Source organism: Notolepis coatsorum, assembly GCF_963971535.1.
Source record: "Notolepis coatsorum genome assembly, chromosome: 2".
In the NCBI taxonomy this organism is placed as follows: Eukaryota; Metazoa; Chordata; class Actinopteri; order Aulopiformes; family Paralepididae; genus Notolepis; species Notolepis coatsorum.
Window position 1 is genome coordinate 20297591 of NC_140166.1, and position 15921 is coordinate 20313511.

General features: G+C 47.1%; 1 protein-coding gene across 4 annotated transcripts in view; it reads right to left on the reverse strand.

The window, feature by feature from the left end:
• LOC311223086 (regulator of G-protein signaling 3-like) overlaps positions 1-15921 on the reverse strand; it is a 162538-nt gene that overhangs the window by 73955 nt on the left and 72662 nt on the right. For all 4 annotated transcript variants that reach the window (XM_084307822.1, XM_084307823.1, XM_084307821.1 and 1 more), the window contains one exon: positions 15625-15664. In XM_084307822.1, coding sequence (XP_084163948.1) covers positions 15625-15664 — 40 coding nt within the window. The remainder of the gene's footprint in view (positions 1-15624; positions 15665-15921) is intronic.

Sequence of the window (15921 nt, forward strand, 5' to 3'; positions counted from 1 at the left end):
AAAAGTGAAGTAAAATAAAATGGGATATAAACTAAATTAAATAGAAAACACAATAGAATAGTATAATTATAAATAAAACATTTAAATAAAAATAAGCCAGGGCTGTACACTATGGTCAAGTATATACACTAATTATAATAAAATAACAATACAGTGGGATGTGATATTTAGCAGTGCAATTGGGCAGTTATGTGCAAAAGGTATGAACAGTGAAGTATGAATGATGATATGTATGATATGTAAAGAAATGACCAGGAGGTTGTTGAAGATGGATGGCAACGGGTCCACTGCGTCTAACATGCTTTGTATTCTCTCCATCCCTGTATCCCCAAGTCACAGTAAAAACCCAAACTAACTATTAGCTGCTGATGTTAATTAAGCTGGTCCCAAAAGAGTTACACAGCGGAGCAGTCCTCTGGACCAGTTAAACTGACCCTGGAGCAGCTCACAGAGTTTTTGGACGGATCGTTTTTTCTCCAGCTCCAGCTACCCTAGCTCTGGTGGCAAACATTTCTTAGCAGCTGTGTTACTAAAAACAGGACAATTAAAAACATGAATGTGTCTATATTAGGTGTTTCTGGGGACTCCCTACTGAGGAGAGGACGGAGACTCCCTACTGAGGAGCTTCTTAGAACAATGAAAAAATCCCTCCGGTCCGAAAACTAAAGATGACGAGGAAGGAAACAGCTGGTCAGCTCACCACCTTTAATCTTTATCAACAACTCAACCTGTCTGCTGGTTGACAGGTTTAGGTTCATCTTCAGCTACAACTCAACCTGTCTGCTGTAATGGTTGCCAGGTTTAGGATAATCTTTATCAACAACTCAACCAGTCTGCTATAATGGTTGCCAGGTTTAGGTTCATCTTCAGCTACAACTCAACCAGTCTGCTATAATGGTTGCCAGGTTTAGGTTCATCTTCAGCTACAACTCAACCAGTCTGCTATAATGGTTGCCAGGTTTAGGATCATCTTTATCAACAACTCAACCTGTCTGCTATAATGGTTGCCAGGTTTAGGTTCATCCTTAGCTACAACTCAACCTGTCTGCTGTAATGGTTGCCAGGTTTAGGATCCGCTTTACTACAAAACAGCATGTTTTTGTTTCAAATGAAAAGTAGCCATTTTATAAAAGCACTTGTATATATATGGAAATTATATCCAAGGTGTTTTTTAGTTGTAGTTAAATCATTGAAACATCATTGAAATGGATATCTGTGGGACTAGTTAGTTAAATGTCTAAACAAGGTGCCTCTGAGATACCAGCTCTCTAAGTGCTGCTTTAGCCTAGTCAATACATGGTGTGTGTGTGTGTGTGTGTGTGTGTGCAGTATTTCCTCTAGGTTGACTGCTTTGGGAGGGCGGATGGGCCACGGTGAAGGGGGAGGGGGGAGGGGGGCGCCTGGCTTCCTGTCAGTGTTGCCTACAATATCCGGCAGAACATTCCTAAAACCAAGAAAGAAAACTGAAATATTCCCCATTCGTTCTAAAACTGAAATATTCCCCATTCGTTCTCGGTTTATGCCAATTGGTTAAAATAATAATAATAATAATAATTTTATTCAATCAGTTATATTCCTCCTCCTAGCCACTTGGTGTCGCTGTTGCGTGTGATCGCTGTCTGAGTTGCTACAAGATTGTATGGAATTTAATGAAGTGTACTTTTTTATTTACCCATACCAATATCTTATAGAGCCAGGAGTCTTCTGACAACCAGACTCTGACAGCCAAGATGGATCAAAGCCCATCTCCTGTGCTTGTCGAGGGTGCAGATGTATCAATAACAGAGCTGTTAGTGCTCCGTCCAGGACTAGCATCCCTCCTATCAGTAGAGGTGGTAGTGCTCCGTCCAGACTAGCATCCCTCCTATCAGTAGAGGTGGTAGTGCTCCGTCCAGGACTAGCATCCCTCCTATCAGTAGAGCTGTTAGTGCTCCGTCCAGGACTAGCATCCCTCCTATCCGTCCAGGACTAGTACATTAATAAATTATTCTAGTTGGGAAGCTTTTTTCACGCACTTACAGTAACGTGACGCGTTGTCAACTCTAGTAACAGTATCTTTGCTTCAGCTGACTCTCCTCTTCTCCACTCCATGTGTGTGTATGGAGGATCTAAGCCCTGCCCTCGGTGAAACACCTCAGCTGCTCCGTGACCTGCAAGGTCTCCCCTACATGTTCACAGGCATAGAGAAAGGTTGTCTTAACTCACCATCATGAGTTATGCATGTCAAATTGATTGTGCCGTTGGAGAGCTATTTTAGAACCACAACCCGAGACGCGTTGCGTCCATCCAACTGGGGATCACAGCATTCTGTCTGAACGCACACACAATGACGGCATTATGCCATCTCTGCTAGGTCCAATGGGAAGAACGCAAAGCCGGAGGGAAAACGAGGTTCTCCATTGAGGCATTATGACGGGAGCTACAGAGACCAGGGGAGAGGAGATAAATTATGTGACCATAATGACAGTAAAACGCAGACTCTTATACTGAGCTGGAATGAAACCAGTAGTACACATACATGAAATAACATAAATAAAATATTTTGTTTCTCTCAGCCCCCCCTCCCCCAAGGCAATGGTAGGGGTAGGGTGTGTGTGTTTGTGTGTAGTTTCCAGTGTGCTGTGGCTTCTGTACATGTATATGACCGATTGTTTAATAATTCAACAGAAGTTTAACCTAGGGTATAATGTATGTATATATGTGCACACAGCAAACAGCTGACTGACACACATAGATAGCTAAATGTGTGTGTGTGTGTGTGTGTGCGTGCGTGCGTGCGTGCGTGCGTGCGTGCGTGTGTTTAACATCCAGGATGTGAGTTAATCTCCAAGTGAGCGACCTGGCCTCGGTCAGATTAAATCATATCGCCTCTCTCCCTCTCTCTCCTGTTCATACAGGATAATCTCTGGCGTTCCAGATGAATACTTTCAGGTGGATGATACCGCATGTGGGATAGAATCCGGCGACCCGTAGACCGTTTAGTGATGTAACAACAGGAACTGGTCATTGAGTTAAAGACATGTATGGGTGACAAGAGATTAAGCAGAATTCCGGCAGTTCATCTAAATGGCAGTGTGACGGAGAGGCTCCTTCCTACACCCGCATTTTATTGTCAATGTTATTGTAAATAGTTTGAGCAGGTGTGTGGGCTACGTCTGGTTTGTCTATATCTCATTATTCACATGTTACAATAACTCAGCGCTGCATTCATTTCAAACCTTACAACAGTAACTGGACACAGGCTGGATAAGCTGGTCAGGAAGGCCAGCAGCGTGGTTGGGGTGGAGCTGGACTCCCTAGCGAGGGTGGCAGAGAGGAGGAGCCTTGCTAAGCTCCAGGCCATCAAGGAAAACCCCTCCCACCCACTATACACAGACTTGGCGGACAGGAGGAGCATGTTATAGGCTCACACTACCTAAATGCAGCACTGAACGGCACAGGAAGTCCTTCATTCCAACAGCCATCAGACTATACAATACAATCACTGTGCCTCACTGCATCACTGAGCACAGAGTGGCAGTTACCATCTTCCTGGACTTAGTTTGAAACAGCACTGTGCAATATTACACCTACTGTAGACCTCAGTATATTTTTATTGTATTTATTTACTGTATATTTTATTCCATTTGACTCTACTCTTATCTTAGGCAACTTGATTTGATTTGTTTTATTATTCTTATTCGTGACCTGTTCTGTCTAAATGTCTAAATGTTTAAATGTTGAGCGATTTGCAGTGTCAAATTTCCCACGGGATAATAAAAGTATTTCTATTCTATTCTATTCTATTGTTTGTCAGGAGATCATTGATGCAGGTGATCTTGATTAGTTGATTCTAGGGCTGACATTCTAGGGCTGACCCCTATTAGTCGAATAGTCGACTAATCGATCGAAAGGAGCCGTAGTCGACTGCCAACCTCTTAGTCGAATGAAAAAAAAGAATAATATTTTTTTTTTTTTTACTATTTTTTTTTATCATTCTTTCAAAAAGAAAAGAGGCCTAGAAGAGTGGCTAACACTAATGGCACGCATACCAGAGGCTAACTGCCTACGAAAACAGGCACAGAGGCACTGAAAGAGGATTTCACCCATCTAATGAACACACTAGACTAGACAAATATCAAGATGTATCCATCAGTGGACCAATTGCATGCTTTCGCAGAGGACAAGAAGCCTTCCGTCGACTCCTTCAGACATTAAGCACCCCCACAGCCCAAATGGAATGATAAAAAAATATATATTATTATACTTGTTTTTTTATTTTTATTTCTTTTCCAATAGTAGACTATCGGCAAATTTTGGCGACTACAAATCGACTATACAAATCCTTAGTCGGGGACAGCCCTAGTTGATTCAATTAGTCTTCATTTAAAATCAGGTGTGTTTATGGTTATAAAAAGCACTACAATATATTTGCATTTGTTAGCCATGCTAGTTGTTGTGAAGGGCCAGATTAACACTGAGAATCTACGTTTTATTGTTTTATATAACTTGTATATTATTTATATATATAAGCTATATCCCTTTAAGCCTCCGTTTGAATCATAGCATTATTCGCTTTCCTCATTGGATAATGCCCTTGATGTTTGCGGCGCCAAGGACCGCGCCCCTGAGTCAGGTTCAAAGGCGAGTCTGGACAAGTTGGGACATGCCTGGTGCCGGCGCATTGATTCCAGACAAGAGCTGAGGCTGGGCACTAGAAAGCCCTTTAAGTATATATATCGTGGAAGGCGCAAACAGTAGTGTGTCAGATCTAATGCAGTAACGTGAAGTTCGTCCGGAGTAATGCAACAGCAGTAGCTGCACCTAGCGTATAGCAGAGTCAAGTTCGACCTAACTTAATGTGAAGTAAAGAGTCGTCATTTAGTGTGAATCGTATTACAGCAGTTCGTTCGGTGTGCAGCATTAACAAGCAGTTCGTTCGTTTAGTAACTAGTGTGAACCTTAGCCAGTGTGTGTGGACTTAGTAATTAGTGCCAGCACACGAGGAGGGCCTAGTCGCAGAACTATTGGACATGTGCATATTGGAACCTACCGCGGCGATATTTTAGAACCATTATTGGTTGGATTATAGTGATTGTGGAACGTACTACCGTGGAGAAGAGCATCGTTAATACCCACTGTCGTTTGGATTTAACTACCTTGAAGATCTTACCTCGGGCTAGCTTCGAGGACGAAGCTGGCTGGCTATCATCATTGCTATCGGGCATTGGATTACAGCTATTACCTTGCTACTGAGCACTTGGATTATAAGGACCGGATCCGTATGAGAACCCCTTTTCTTCAAGTGAACAGCCTGAGTATCCGTACCTTCTTCCTCCCCCTGGAGCTTACAACTCTGGGAGGATATCACCTGTCTCCAGCGGTACCCTCGTTTGCCCCCCTATATTGCCATCCCACGCCAGGCGGCGTTTGGTCTAGTATACCCAGCTTAGGAATTATTCATTCCCACTGACTTTGCTACTCGCTGACTTTATCATATTATTCGCCATAAAAGAGCGACCAAGTAATTCCCATTTGTATATTGCTGCATAATAATAAATACTGTAAATGATATTTCCTTGTCACCGTGCCGTCTATTCTGAGTGTCTGCCATATAATAACTGTACTGTCTGGCAAGTAATAATAATAATAAGTAGTAGTGGTTTAATCTATCACAATCTTTAATACAGTCAGGGATTTGTAACCCCTCAGTTACAATTGGTCCTTCGAGCCGGAGGGTATCAGTAATCTTAATCATATTAATAGTGATATGGCCAGCGGCGGACACTCTCCAAACGGCTCTCCCAAACTATCGCGCCCTAGGCGCCAACGTCAGCCCCCTCCACAATTGGAGGACTACGATTTTGTTTTACCTCCTAGCTTATCTAAAAAGACGTTAAGCACGGATAAAACGAATAGTTTAAGCATGCCCAATCCTATCGACTTGTCGGCCCCACTAGTAGAGACCCCAGCGGGTTCAAACAAAACTGACTTAGCTCACGGGGGGGGGGGACAAGCGGGACATGACGTGACTATACCCAAAGACCACAGCGCCACCGAGATGGACTTCGGAGCGCCAGAGGATAAGGACAGCGCCACCGAGATGGACCTCGGAACGCAAGAGACCAAAGAGCGCGCACCCGAGATAGACCTCGGCGCGCATCAAAGAGAAGAGTACCGCGTCTCAGAGATGGACCTCGGAGCGCGGGAGAAAATAAGAAGCAGCGCCCTCGAGATGGACCTCGGAGCGCGTAAAGAGAACAGGTCAACGCCAAGTCCTGTCAACGCCAGATCACCCTCATCAGCGTCATCCCCCAGCGAGGCTGACCAGAGACTAGCGCAAGCCCTGATCGCCACGCTGACAGCTTCAACCGAAAGAGACCGTCTCCAAGCGCAACAACAGAGTGAGCGCGAACATTCTGCAGTGGAAAGAGAACGTCTCCAAGCGCAACAACAGAGTGAGCGCGAACATTCTGCAGTGGAAAGAGAGCGTCTCCAAGCGCAACAACAGAACGAGCGCAAACGCATCCGACTGGAAGAGAGTCGCCTCCAGGCTGACGCAGCGATGACCATCAGACTGGAAGAGAGGCGCCTCCAGGCTGAAGAAAACATTCAGCGAGACCGCGCCAATGCACAGCACGAGGCGGAAAGAGACCGTCTACAGGCGCAGATGATGGAGCAAGTGCTCCAGAGGGCGACCCCCCACTCCTCCACCCGGAGCTCTCGGAGATCATCACGACACGGGTCGAGGGCACCTTCCCCTCCCCGACCAATCTACACGGGACCCAGCCAACAGGAAGAACCTGCTTACGTCGCTGAGTCCCCTCCCCGACCAATCTACACGGGACCCAGCCAATGGGAAGAACCTGCCTACGTCGCCAAGAAACTAACCAAGAGACTTCAAGACCTAGCGGAGGACGAGGGAGGACATCAAGCCCACACGCACGAACCCATCTCGGACCAGGAGGAACAGTACAGCCCCGACCTCAGCCCCGAGACGCTGCGTTACGAACCCCCGACCCAACCCAGGGTTGAGTTTAATCAACAGTCAGCACCGAGGAGCAGTACCTGGGGGCCCGGCCTCTGGTTCCCACCCAGCACTAACCCACGACCCCCCGTACGGGGAGACTCGCCAAGGAGGCCTCTCCCCCTACGCGCATCGGTGTCCCAGCCATCCATGGCATCTTACATTGGGACACCCACATTCCCAGACTTTACGCTTGAGGACAGAGCACAGTATACTGAACTACGCATGTGTTTAGAGACTATTATGTCCGAGGTACAGGACGAGTCCTATAAATATGCCATCCTCCTCAAGCACCTTAAAGTACCCAGAGCGCACAACATAGCGCTGGCATATTCTAACTCAAGAACCCCCTATTCTGATGCCCTGGTGGCCCTCGACGCGCGCTATGGACGCATCTGGGACTATGTAATTCAAGAAATACGGGAGATCGACCGCCTCCCCCCAGCTAAAGACAATAGAGCCCTAGATGACCTATCTATAAAAGTACAATCCCTGGTAGGGATGCTCGGGTCACAAGGAGAGAAGGGGATGCACGAGCTATACGCCAACTCCAACGTGGAGCGGATACTGGAGAAGCTCCCCCCAGCCCGCCAAGAGCGCTTTCGGCGGCAGAGAGACCACCGTGACCCCCACGGCCCAGAACGATCCCTCCTAGACCTTGCTGACTTCCTAGCCAGGGAGGTCAGCAGTCTACGAATAGACACATTCGCGTGGGATGGCTCTAACCCTAAAGATGGACCGAGAAGGTTCAACGACAACCGCCGGCCCGTCACCGTGATGCACCAGGCCGAAGCTGTGTCGCGGCAGACGAGCCACAACCCACACGCCAAGGAGAAATGGAAGGCTGCCTGTCAGTACTGCGACAGTGAACACTGGCTGTCGCAGTGCGACGCCTTCAAAGGACTGACTACAGCCGAAATAGGTCAGTGGCTTAGGGATAACCGCCGCTGCTTCCGCTGCGCGCGCGGCCACATGGCAGCAGAATGCCGCCTTAAGAAGCGGTGTGGCAAGTGTGACGGCGCCCACCTGGAAGTACTGCATGAGAGCAATAAACGCCCACCAGGAAACCAAAGTAGGCCCATCACGGTGATGTACCAGGCCGAGTCGGTGTCACCACAGGCCAGCCTCAACCCCCCAGCCAAAGAGGAATGGGAGATCACCTGTTTTTACTGCCACGGCGGACACTGGCTGTCACAGTGCGACGACCACAAGACACTGACCCCCGCTGAAATGGATCAGCGGCTTAAAGCTAACACGCATGACTCCGCTTACTGCGAGTCACTGCGCAAGGTCCACAAGACAAGAGTAGCTCTACAAGGCAACTCACCAACAGAAGTGCTCCACATCGACCCCACGTATAATGGGAGCCCCCGAGTACTCATCAAGGTGGTCAGAGTGCTCCTGAGCTACGAGGACAAGGTCCTGGACACTTACGCCGTCCTCGACGACGGGTCAGAAAATACTCTCCTCCTCGCTTCCGCCGCAGCCCAGTTGGGCCTGCGGGGTACCGAGGAAACAATCACAATCCGTACTATTCAGCGAGACCTAAAAACAATAAAGGGTGAAAACGTTTCATTCACAATAGCAGCGGTCGAGCAGCCCGAGAAGCGGTACAGCATCACCAAGGCATTTACAAGCCACGACATAGGTCTGTCACGCTATGACTACCCCATCCCACAGCTGATGGAGAAGTACGCGCACCTACGCCGACTGCCTATACCGCTCATCGACGGCGCCACACCGACCCTGCTCATAGGCTCCGACCATGCAGACCTCATCGTCCCAACGGACACGGTCCACATCGGACCCAGAGGCTGCCCAGCCGCGGTCAAGACCCGCCTGGGCTGGACGCTCCAAGGCCCTCTCTCCGGGCCTTCCAACCGACCAACGTCCACACGCTGCCTCTACACGAAGGTGAGCGACCAAGACACTACCCTCTTGCAGCACGTCGAGAGACTATGGACATTAGACTCGCTGCCATTCCAGAGCGAACGTAAACTAGTTCGCTCCAAGGAGACCAAGTACGCCATAGATCTACTAGAGCAAAGGACTACGAGAGTCAAGGTCGACGGAGTGTTCCGACACGCAACCCCACTCTTGAAGTGGACGAAGATGACCATGAGAGAACCGTGGGCTCAAGAAGAGGGAATTCCGAACTCCACCCCCCTCAGCTACGCTCCAAGCGACGTAGCTGACCTCGAACCCATCACCCCAAACTACCTCTTGATGGGGCGGCCGTACCCGGCCCCTCCTCAGACGGTGTACAGACAGGACGAGAGGAACGGACGGAGGATGTGGAGACACAACCAAGCACAGATCGACCAGTCTTGGGCCCGCTTCCTCCTAAGCTACCTACCATCCCTTCCAGCCCGTCAGAAGTGGGTAAAGGACAGGGACAACCTGAAGGTGGACACAGTCGTCATGATAATAGACCAGTCACTACCCCGAGCTACGTGGCCGGCCGGCCGCGTGAGCAGAGTGATTACTGGTGCCGATGGGAAGGTCAGAGCGGCAGAAGTCATAGTCCAAGGGCGGACTTACACCCGACCTGTGGCGAAGTTGATAGAGTTGCCGGAGATCCCTGACTCCCCTGATGACGACCATGACCCACTGACTTTGTAGATTGCCTACTCCTCACAACAAGTATGGAGAAGTTGACTGGACCCTAATATTAATCTGTCTCCCTTTACTAATTAGGTGCGGACTAATTAGGAGGCGGCTGTTGTGAAGGGCCAGATTAACACTGAGAATCTACGTTTTATTGTTTTATATAACTTGTATATTATTTATATATATAAGCTATATCCCTTTAAGCCTCTGTTTGAATCATAGCATTATTCGCTTTCCTCATTGGATAATGCCCTTGACGTTCGCGGCGCCAAGGACCGCGCCCCTGAGTCAGGTTCAAAGGCGAGTCTGGACAAGTTGGGACATGCCTGGTGCCGGCGCATTGATTCCAGACAAGAGCTGAGGCTGGGCACTAGAAAGCCCTTTAAGTATATATATCGTGGAAGGCGCAAACAGTAGTGTGTCAGATCTAATGCAGTAACGTGAAGTTCGTCCGGAGTAATGCAACAGCAGTAGCTGCACCTAGCGTATAGCAGAGTCAAGTTCAACCTAACTTAATGTGAAGTAAAGAGTCGTCATTTAGTGTGAATCGTATTACAGCAGTTCGTTCGGTGTGCAGCATTAACAAGCAGTTCGTTCGTTTAGTAACTAGTGTGAACCTTAGCCAGTGTGTGTGGACTTAGTAATTAGTGCCAGCACACGAGGGCCTAGTCGCAGAACTATTGGACATGTGCATATTGGAACCTACCGCTGCGATATTGTAGAACCATTATTGGTTGGATTATAGTGATTGTGGAATGTACTACCGTGGAGAAGAGCATCGTTAATACCCACTGTCGTTTGGATTTAACTACCTTGAAGATCTTACCTCGGGCTAGCTTCGAGGACGAAGCTGGCTGGCTATCATCATTGCTATCGGGCATTGGATTACAGCTATTACCTTGCTACTGAGCACTTGGATTATAAGGACCGGATCCGTATGAGAACCCCTTTTCTTCAAGTGAACAGCCTGAGTATCCGTACCTTCTTCCTCCCCATGGAGCTTACAACTCTGGGAGGATATCACCTGTCTCCAGCGGTACCCTCGTTTGCCCCCCTATATTGCCATCCCATGCCAGGCGGCGTTTGGTCTAGTATACCCAGCTTAGGAATTATTCATTCCCACTGACTTTGCTACTCGCTGACTTTATCATATTATTCGCCATAAAAGAGCGACCAAGTAATTCCCATTTGTATATTGCTGCATAATAATAAATACTGTAAATGACATTTCCTTGTCACCGTGCCGTCTATTCTGAGTGTCTGCCATATAATAACTGTACTGTCTGGCAAGTAATAATAATAATAAGTAGTAGTGGTTTAATCTATCACAATCTTTAATACAGTCAGGGATTTGTAACCCCTCAGTTACACTAGTGATCTAAACAATCAATCCATGCCTAAGCTAGATTGAAGGAAATCACTGGTTTTCATTTGGTTATAACATATAGATATTAGTTTAAACATGTATTGTGTGTTCAACTCTGAAACTGTAAGAGACAGACAGACAGGGAGTGGGAGAGATAGAGAAGCCGGAGAGAGAGAGGCAAGGTCACTCACACAGGAGAACGTAAACATTTAGTATGAGATAGGCCGGGCCGTAGCCACGTCTGTTTGGGTCAGAGGTGACGAGCGGCAGCCGTTGCTATAGTGACGAGATAGCCACACTACAAAGAGAGTATCGCGCCAGAGAGAGAGACTTTCAGACATTGAGCTGGTAGTCTTCCGGTAGCAGAGTCAGACAAGTGTTGACAGCGAGACAGCAGAGAGAGCTCCAGCTTCCTTCGAGGCTGGTGGGCGGGGGAGGGGAAAACCACGAGGACAGAACTAGCTACAGGCTACCAGAACAGGCTTCGGCTAGTAGATAGGCCACAACCACAGAGCGGGTATCGACAGATTAATCTATTAATCTAGGTTCATTAGACCATCAAAGACTTTTCATTCTGTACGAGATGCTATGTTTATGAAAATAAACATCCCGCTGATAAAGAGACCACGTTTCCAGCTAATTATTTTGCCCGGATGCATTACGGGGACAGTGTTCAGCCAGTAAGATTGCCATCATCACAACTAAAGACACAACGCAGAGACTTCATGGAACGGCAGATGACGGGTTGATAAAGGCTGATTACACAATAATCTAACAATATGTAAAAGGTGAAAGACTCACACTCACACCACATCACAGAGGATCTGACATGGACAAAACACACGGACACTGTGGTGAAAAAGGCAAAGCAGTGCCTCTATCACCTGAGACAATTAAGGAAGTACGGAGTATCTGGGAAGATACTCCAGTCCTTCTATTCCGGGGCTGTGGAGAGCATCCTGATGGGAATATCACTGCCTGGTTTGGCAATTGCACAGCCCAGGACAGGAAGGCTCTAGTCTACAGAGAGTGGTGCGCTCAGCAGAGCGTAATACGGGTATTGCACTACCACCCCTGCAGGACTTATATAACAGGAGGTGCAAATCCAGAGCCTGCAGAATAATGAAGGACCCTCACCACCCCAACAATAGCCTGTTCAAGCTGCTGCAGTCAGGCAAGCGCCTCCGTATACATGCAGCAAGAACAGAGAGTCTCAGACTCAGCTTCTTCCCCCAGGCCATCAGAACACTGAACACTGATCTCTCCACACACAAGCACACATGAACACACACACACACACCACACATCCTGCACTCTCTCACACACAAACTCACTACAGGTCACTTTTAAACACAAAAGAAAATGTCACTTTAAAGAAAAAAAAACATAACTGTATACTGTATAGTATAGTTAGTATAGCTAGTATAGGATAGTTAGATATAGTATAACTGTATATTGTATAGTATATTGTATAGTAGTGTATATAGGACTCATTACCTTTTCATTCAGAAGCTTACCATTGTATTATTTTAATACTTTTTATCATGTCTATTCTATTATCCATTCTATTTTATTCTATTATTATTTGTATTTTTGCACAATCAAGGCGGGCATTTTACTATAGGCCTATGTCTCGTGTATGTATGTGACAAATAAATCTCTTGAATCTTGAATCACAGCCATGCTGATTTGGCAAAGTGACATCCAGCCATTTTCGATTTAAACAACTTTTAGTCAGGGGGGAGTGCCATGGTTTCTCCATAGAGCCCCGTCGTATTCTTCTAGCGCAGCAGCTCGTGCAGGTCCGGGGCAACTTAGTCACTTGACTCAGTTGATATTGCTGATTGGCTCGAACACAGTATGTTTGTATACAGCGAACAGGTCTATATTTTTGTAGGAATGCTTCTCGTGGTGTTTTAAAGCCTTTCGGTGCTCAAGCCATGGCCAGCCATGTCACAGGCATACATACATATTGTAAAATAAGGAACAAAGATAGAAAAAGAGCGACAGAATACCATAGTCCCCTCCAAACTCATAGCCAAGCTCAGGGACCTGGGCTTGAACTATGACCTCTGCCAGTGGGTCTTGGACTTCCTGAAGGGCAGACCCCATGTGATGAGAGCAGGCAACTGCACCTCCTCATCCATCACCCTCAACATAGGGGCCCCCCAGGGCTGTGTTCTGAGTCCCCTTCTCTACTCCCTGTACACACACGACTGTGTGGCTCAGCGGAGTAACAACACAATCATCAAATTTGCTGACGACACAGTAGTGGTGGGCCTGATCTCTGCAAACGACGAGAGGGCCTACCTGGAAGAGGTCAAGGTCCTGGCGGGATGGTGCCAGGAGAACAGCCTCTCCCTGAACGTCAGCAAAACAAAGGAGATGATTGTGGACTTCAGGAGGTCGGGGGTCAAGGACTACAGCCCCCTCAGCATCGACGGGGCACCGGTTGAGAGAGTGAACAGTTTGTACCTCGGAGCCCACATATCCGAGAACTTGACATGGACCACACACATTGACAGTGTTGTGAAGAAGGCACGACAACGCCTCTACTTCCTCAGGCGCCTAAGGAAGTTCCAAGTCAGTCAGAAGATCCTTAAGAACTTCTACTCATGTACAATAGAGAGCATCCTGACTGGCAACATCACCTCCTGGTTTGGGAATAGCACTGCACAAGACCGAAGCAGACTACAAAGAGTGACACGTTCAGCCGAACGCACAATTGGAGGGGGGCTCCCCACCCTCCAGAACATTTACAACAAGCGGTGCAGGGGTAAGGCTAAGAGAATCATCAAGGACTCCAGCCACCCGAACAACTGCCTCTTTGAACTGCTGCGGTCAGGCAAGCGATACCGGAGTCTCAAGGCGAGCACAGAAAGACTCAGAAGAAGCTTCTATCCCCAGGCCATCAGGCTGCTCAACGAACAATAAACACTATACAACAACCATCAAATGCACACAGCACACACATCCACACGCACACACTCACTTTAAACAAACAACACACTGCAGCACCCACTCTCCACACTTTAGATCACCTAAACACACTTTATATTAATTGATAAAGGATTTGCACTACAACTCGTACACCTTACTGTAAATTGTACCTAAATTGTACCTCATCCCATTTCTGCTTTGCACTATATAGTATTGTATATTAGTACACTGCATAGTATATTGTATATTATATGGTAACTCAGTTACTTCTATTCTGCATCGAACATTGTACATATGTCTATACTGAACACTGTGACCTCATTTTTTACTTCTAATTTACATGCTATAATATTTTATTTCATACTTATCTTGTCTAGCACAGTCTCTGGAGCGTAACAGTAAGAAGCATTTTGTATAAAAGTATTCTGTACTTCTGTATGACAACTATTAAAGAAACTTAAAACTTGAACTTGAGAAAGAGCAACTGAATACCATCCATCACCGAAGCAGAAGGAGCGTTTATTACTAAACCTTTAGACAGTGACAAAGTATTTTAACAATGACTTTAGGGGCAAAGTGAGTAGAGTATGGCAGAGAATGCCAACATCCAGCTGTGAGTCATCGTATCTATGTATAAAATAACAAACAATGAAGGACAAGAAATGCACCTTTGAACTGTAAGTATCGATCAATAATGTATCAATATCAGTATCAATAATGTGAAACCACAGGGCGGCTGATTGGCGCAGTGGGCAAGGCGCTCGCCACTAACGCAGGAGATGCTGGGTTCGAGCCCAGCTCTCTGCGTTGCTACCGGCTTGGCCGGTTGTTCATACTAACACAATTGGCAAAAGTTAGAGGGTGGGAAAGCCGGTGGGTGGGGATTTGACGTTGTGGACAGCGACTCCTACAGGTCGGTTTGGTGACGCCGGTGCGGCGGAAGCAGGAAGTAGTGGGGGCAGCGTGAGCCTCCCACGCGTTACTCCTCGGCCACTGAGAGTTCGAGCTGCTGCGGTGAAAAGATGCGACAGGCCTCCTCGTGTACCGGAGGGGACACGTGATGCAAGGCTTCTGTCCTCACTACAACTGACCAGTGGGAGGCATAGTCTAGCAACGTTCAAGACAGGGGAGGGAAGAATTGGATAATACAAAATAAGGATGGGAGAAAAATAGAAAATGGGGAGAAAAAGTGGACAAAAACATTTAAATAATGTGAAACCACTCCGTATAGACAGTTTAGATGGAAAGCTACTGAAGATTGTAGCTAATCATATTGCCGCCCCTATTTGCCATATAAAACCGTTGCCTTTAATCTGAGCCTTGAATGTAATGTTTGCCTCCAAACCTAGAAGGAAGCTAAAATCGTTCCATTACCTAACAACTCTACCTCTGGAATACCTTTACTGGCTCGCTCCAACAGAAGACCAATAAGCTTGTTGCCTGTTCTTAAACACCGTTATCTCACAGCAAGAAGGTCCTGGGTTCAAACCCCAGCAGTGGTTTACACTGTTGCCTCACAGCAAGATGGTCAACTGAGAAGGTTAACTGATATACCAAACAATGTTAACGGAATGCTGACAAGCTGGGGTCCCAGTAGACACTCTGAATACATTGTTGACCACCGATGTCAAGTAAAGAACAACAACAGATTGAAACAGAAAAGATGACAAGAAGCATCTACAAAATAATATGGGTGTCTTACCTATAGTCCCATTTCTGTCGTGGTACACTGGCTGTAACAGCTAAAACACAGACAGACAGACAGGTGAGATAGAGAGAGGGAAGCATTAAAAGAAGACATACGATAAAAGTCCCTCTAGACAGAGAGACAGGAGCCAGATGGGACTTTCTAGCTAGCCTGTTGTTGAGCTGCCTGGACAGAGAGGGGAGAGACTACATGCCCTGCATACCCAGAATGCCTTGCAGTTTGACGAAGACGAGCACCTATCGGGATGCTTTTAACACGTAAAGTGTACTATGGTCATGGACCCTCTTTGTG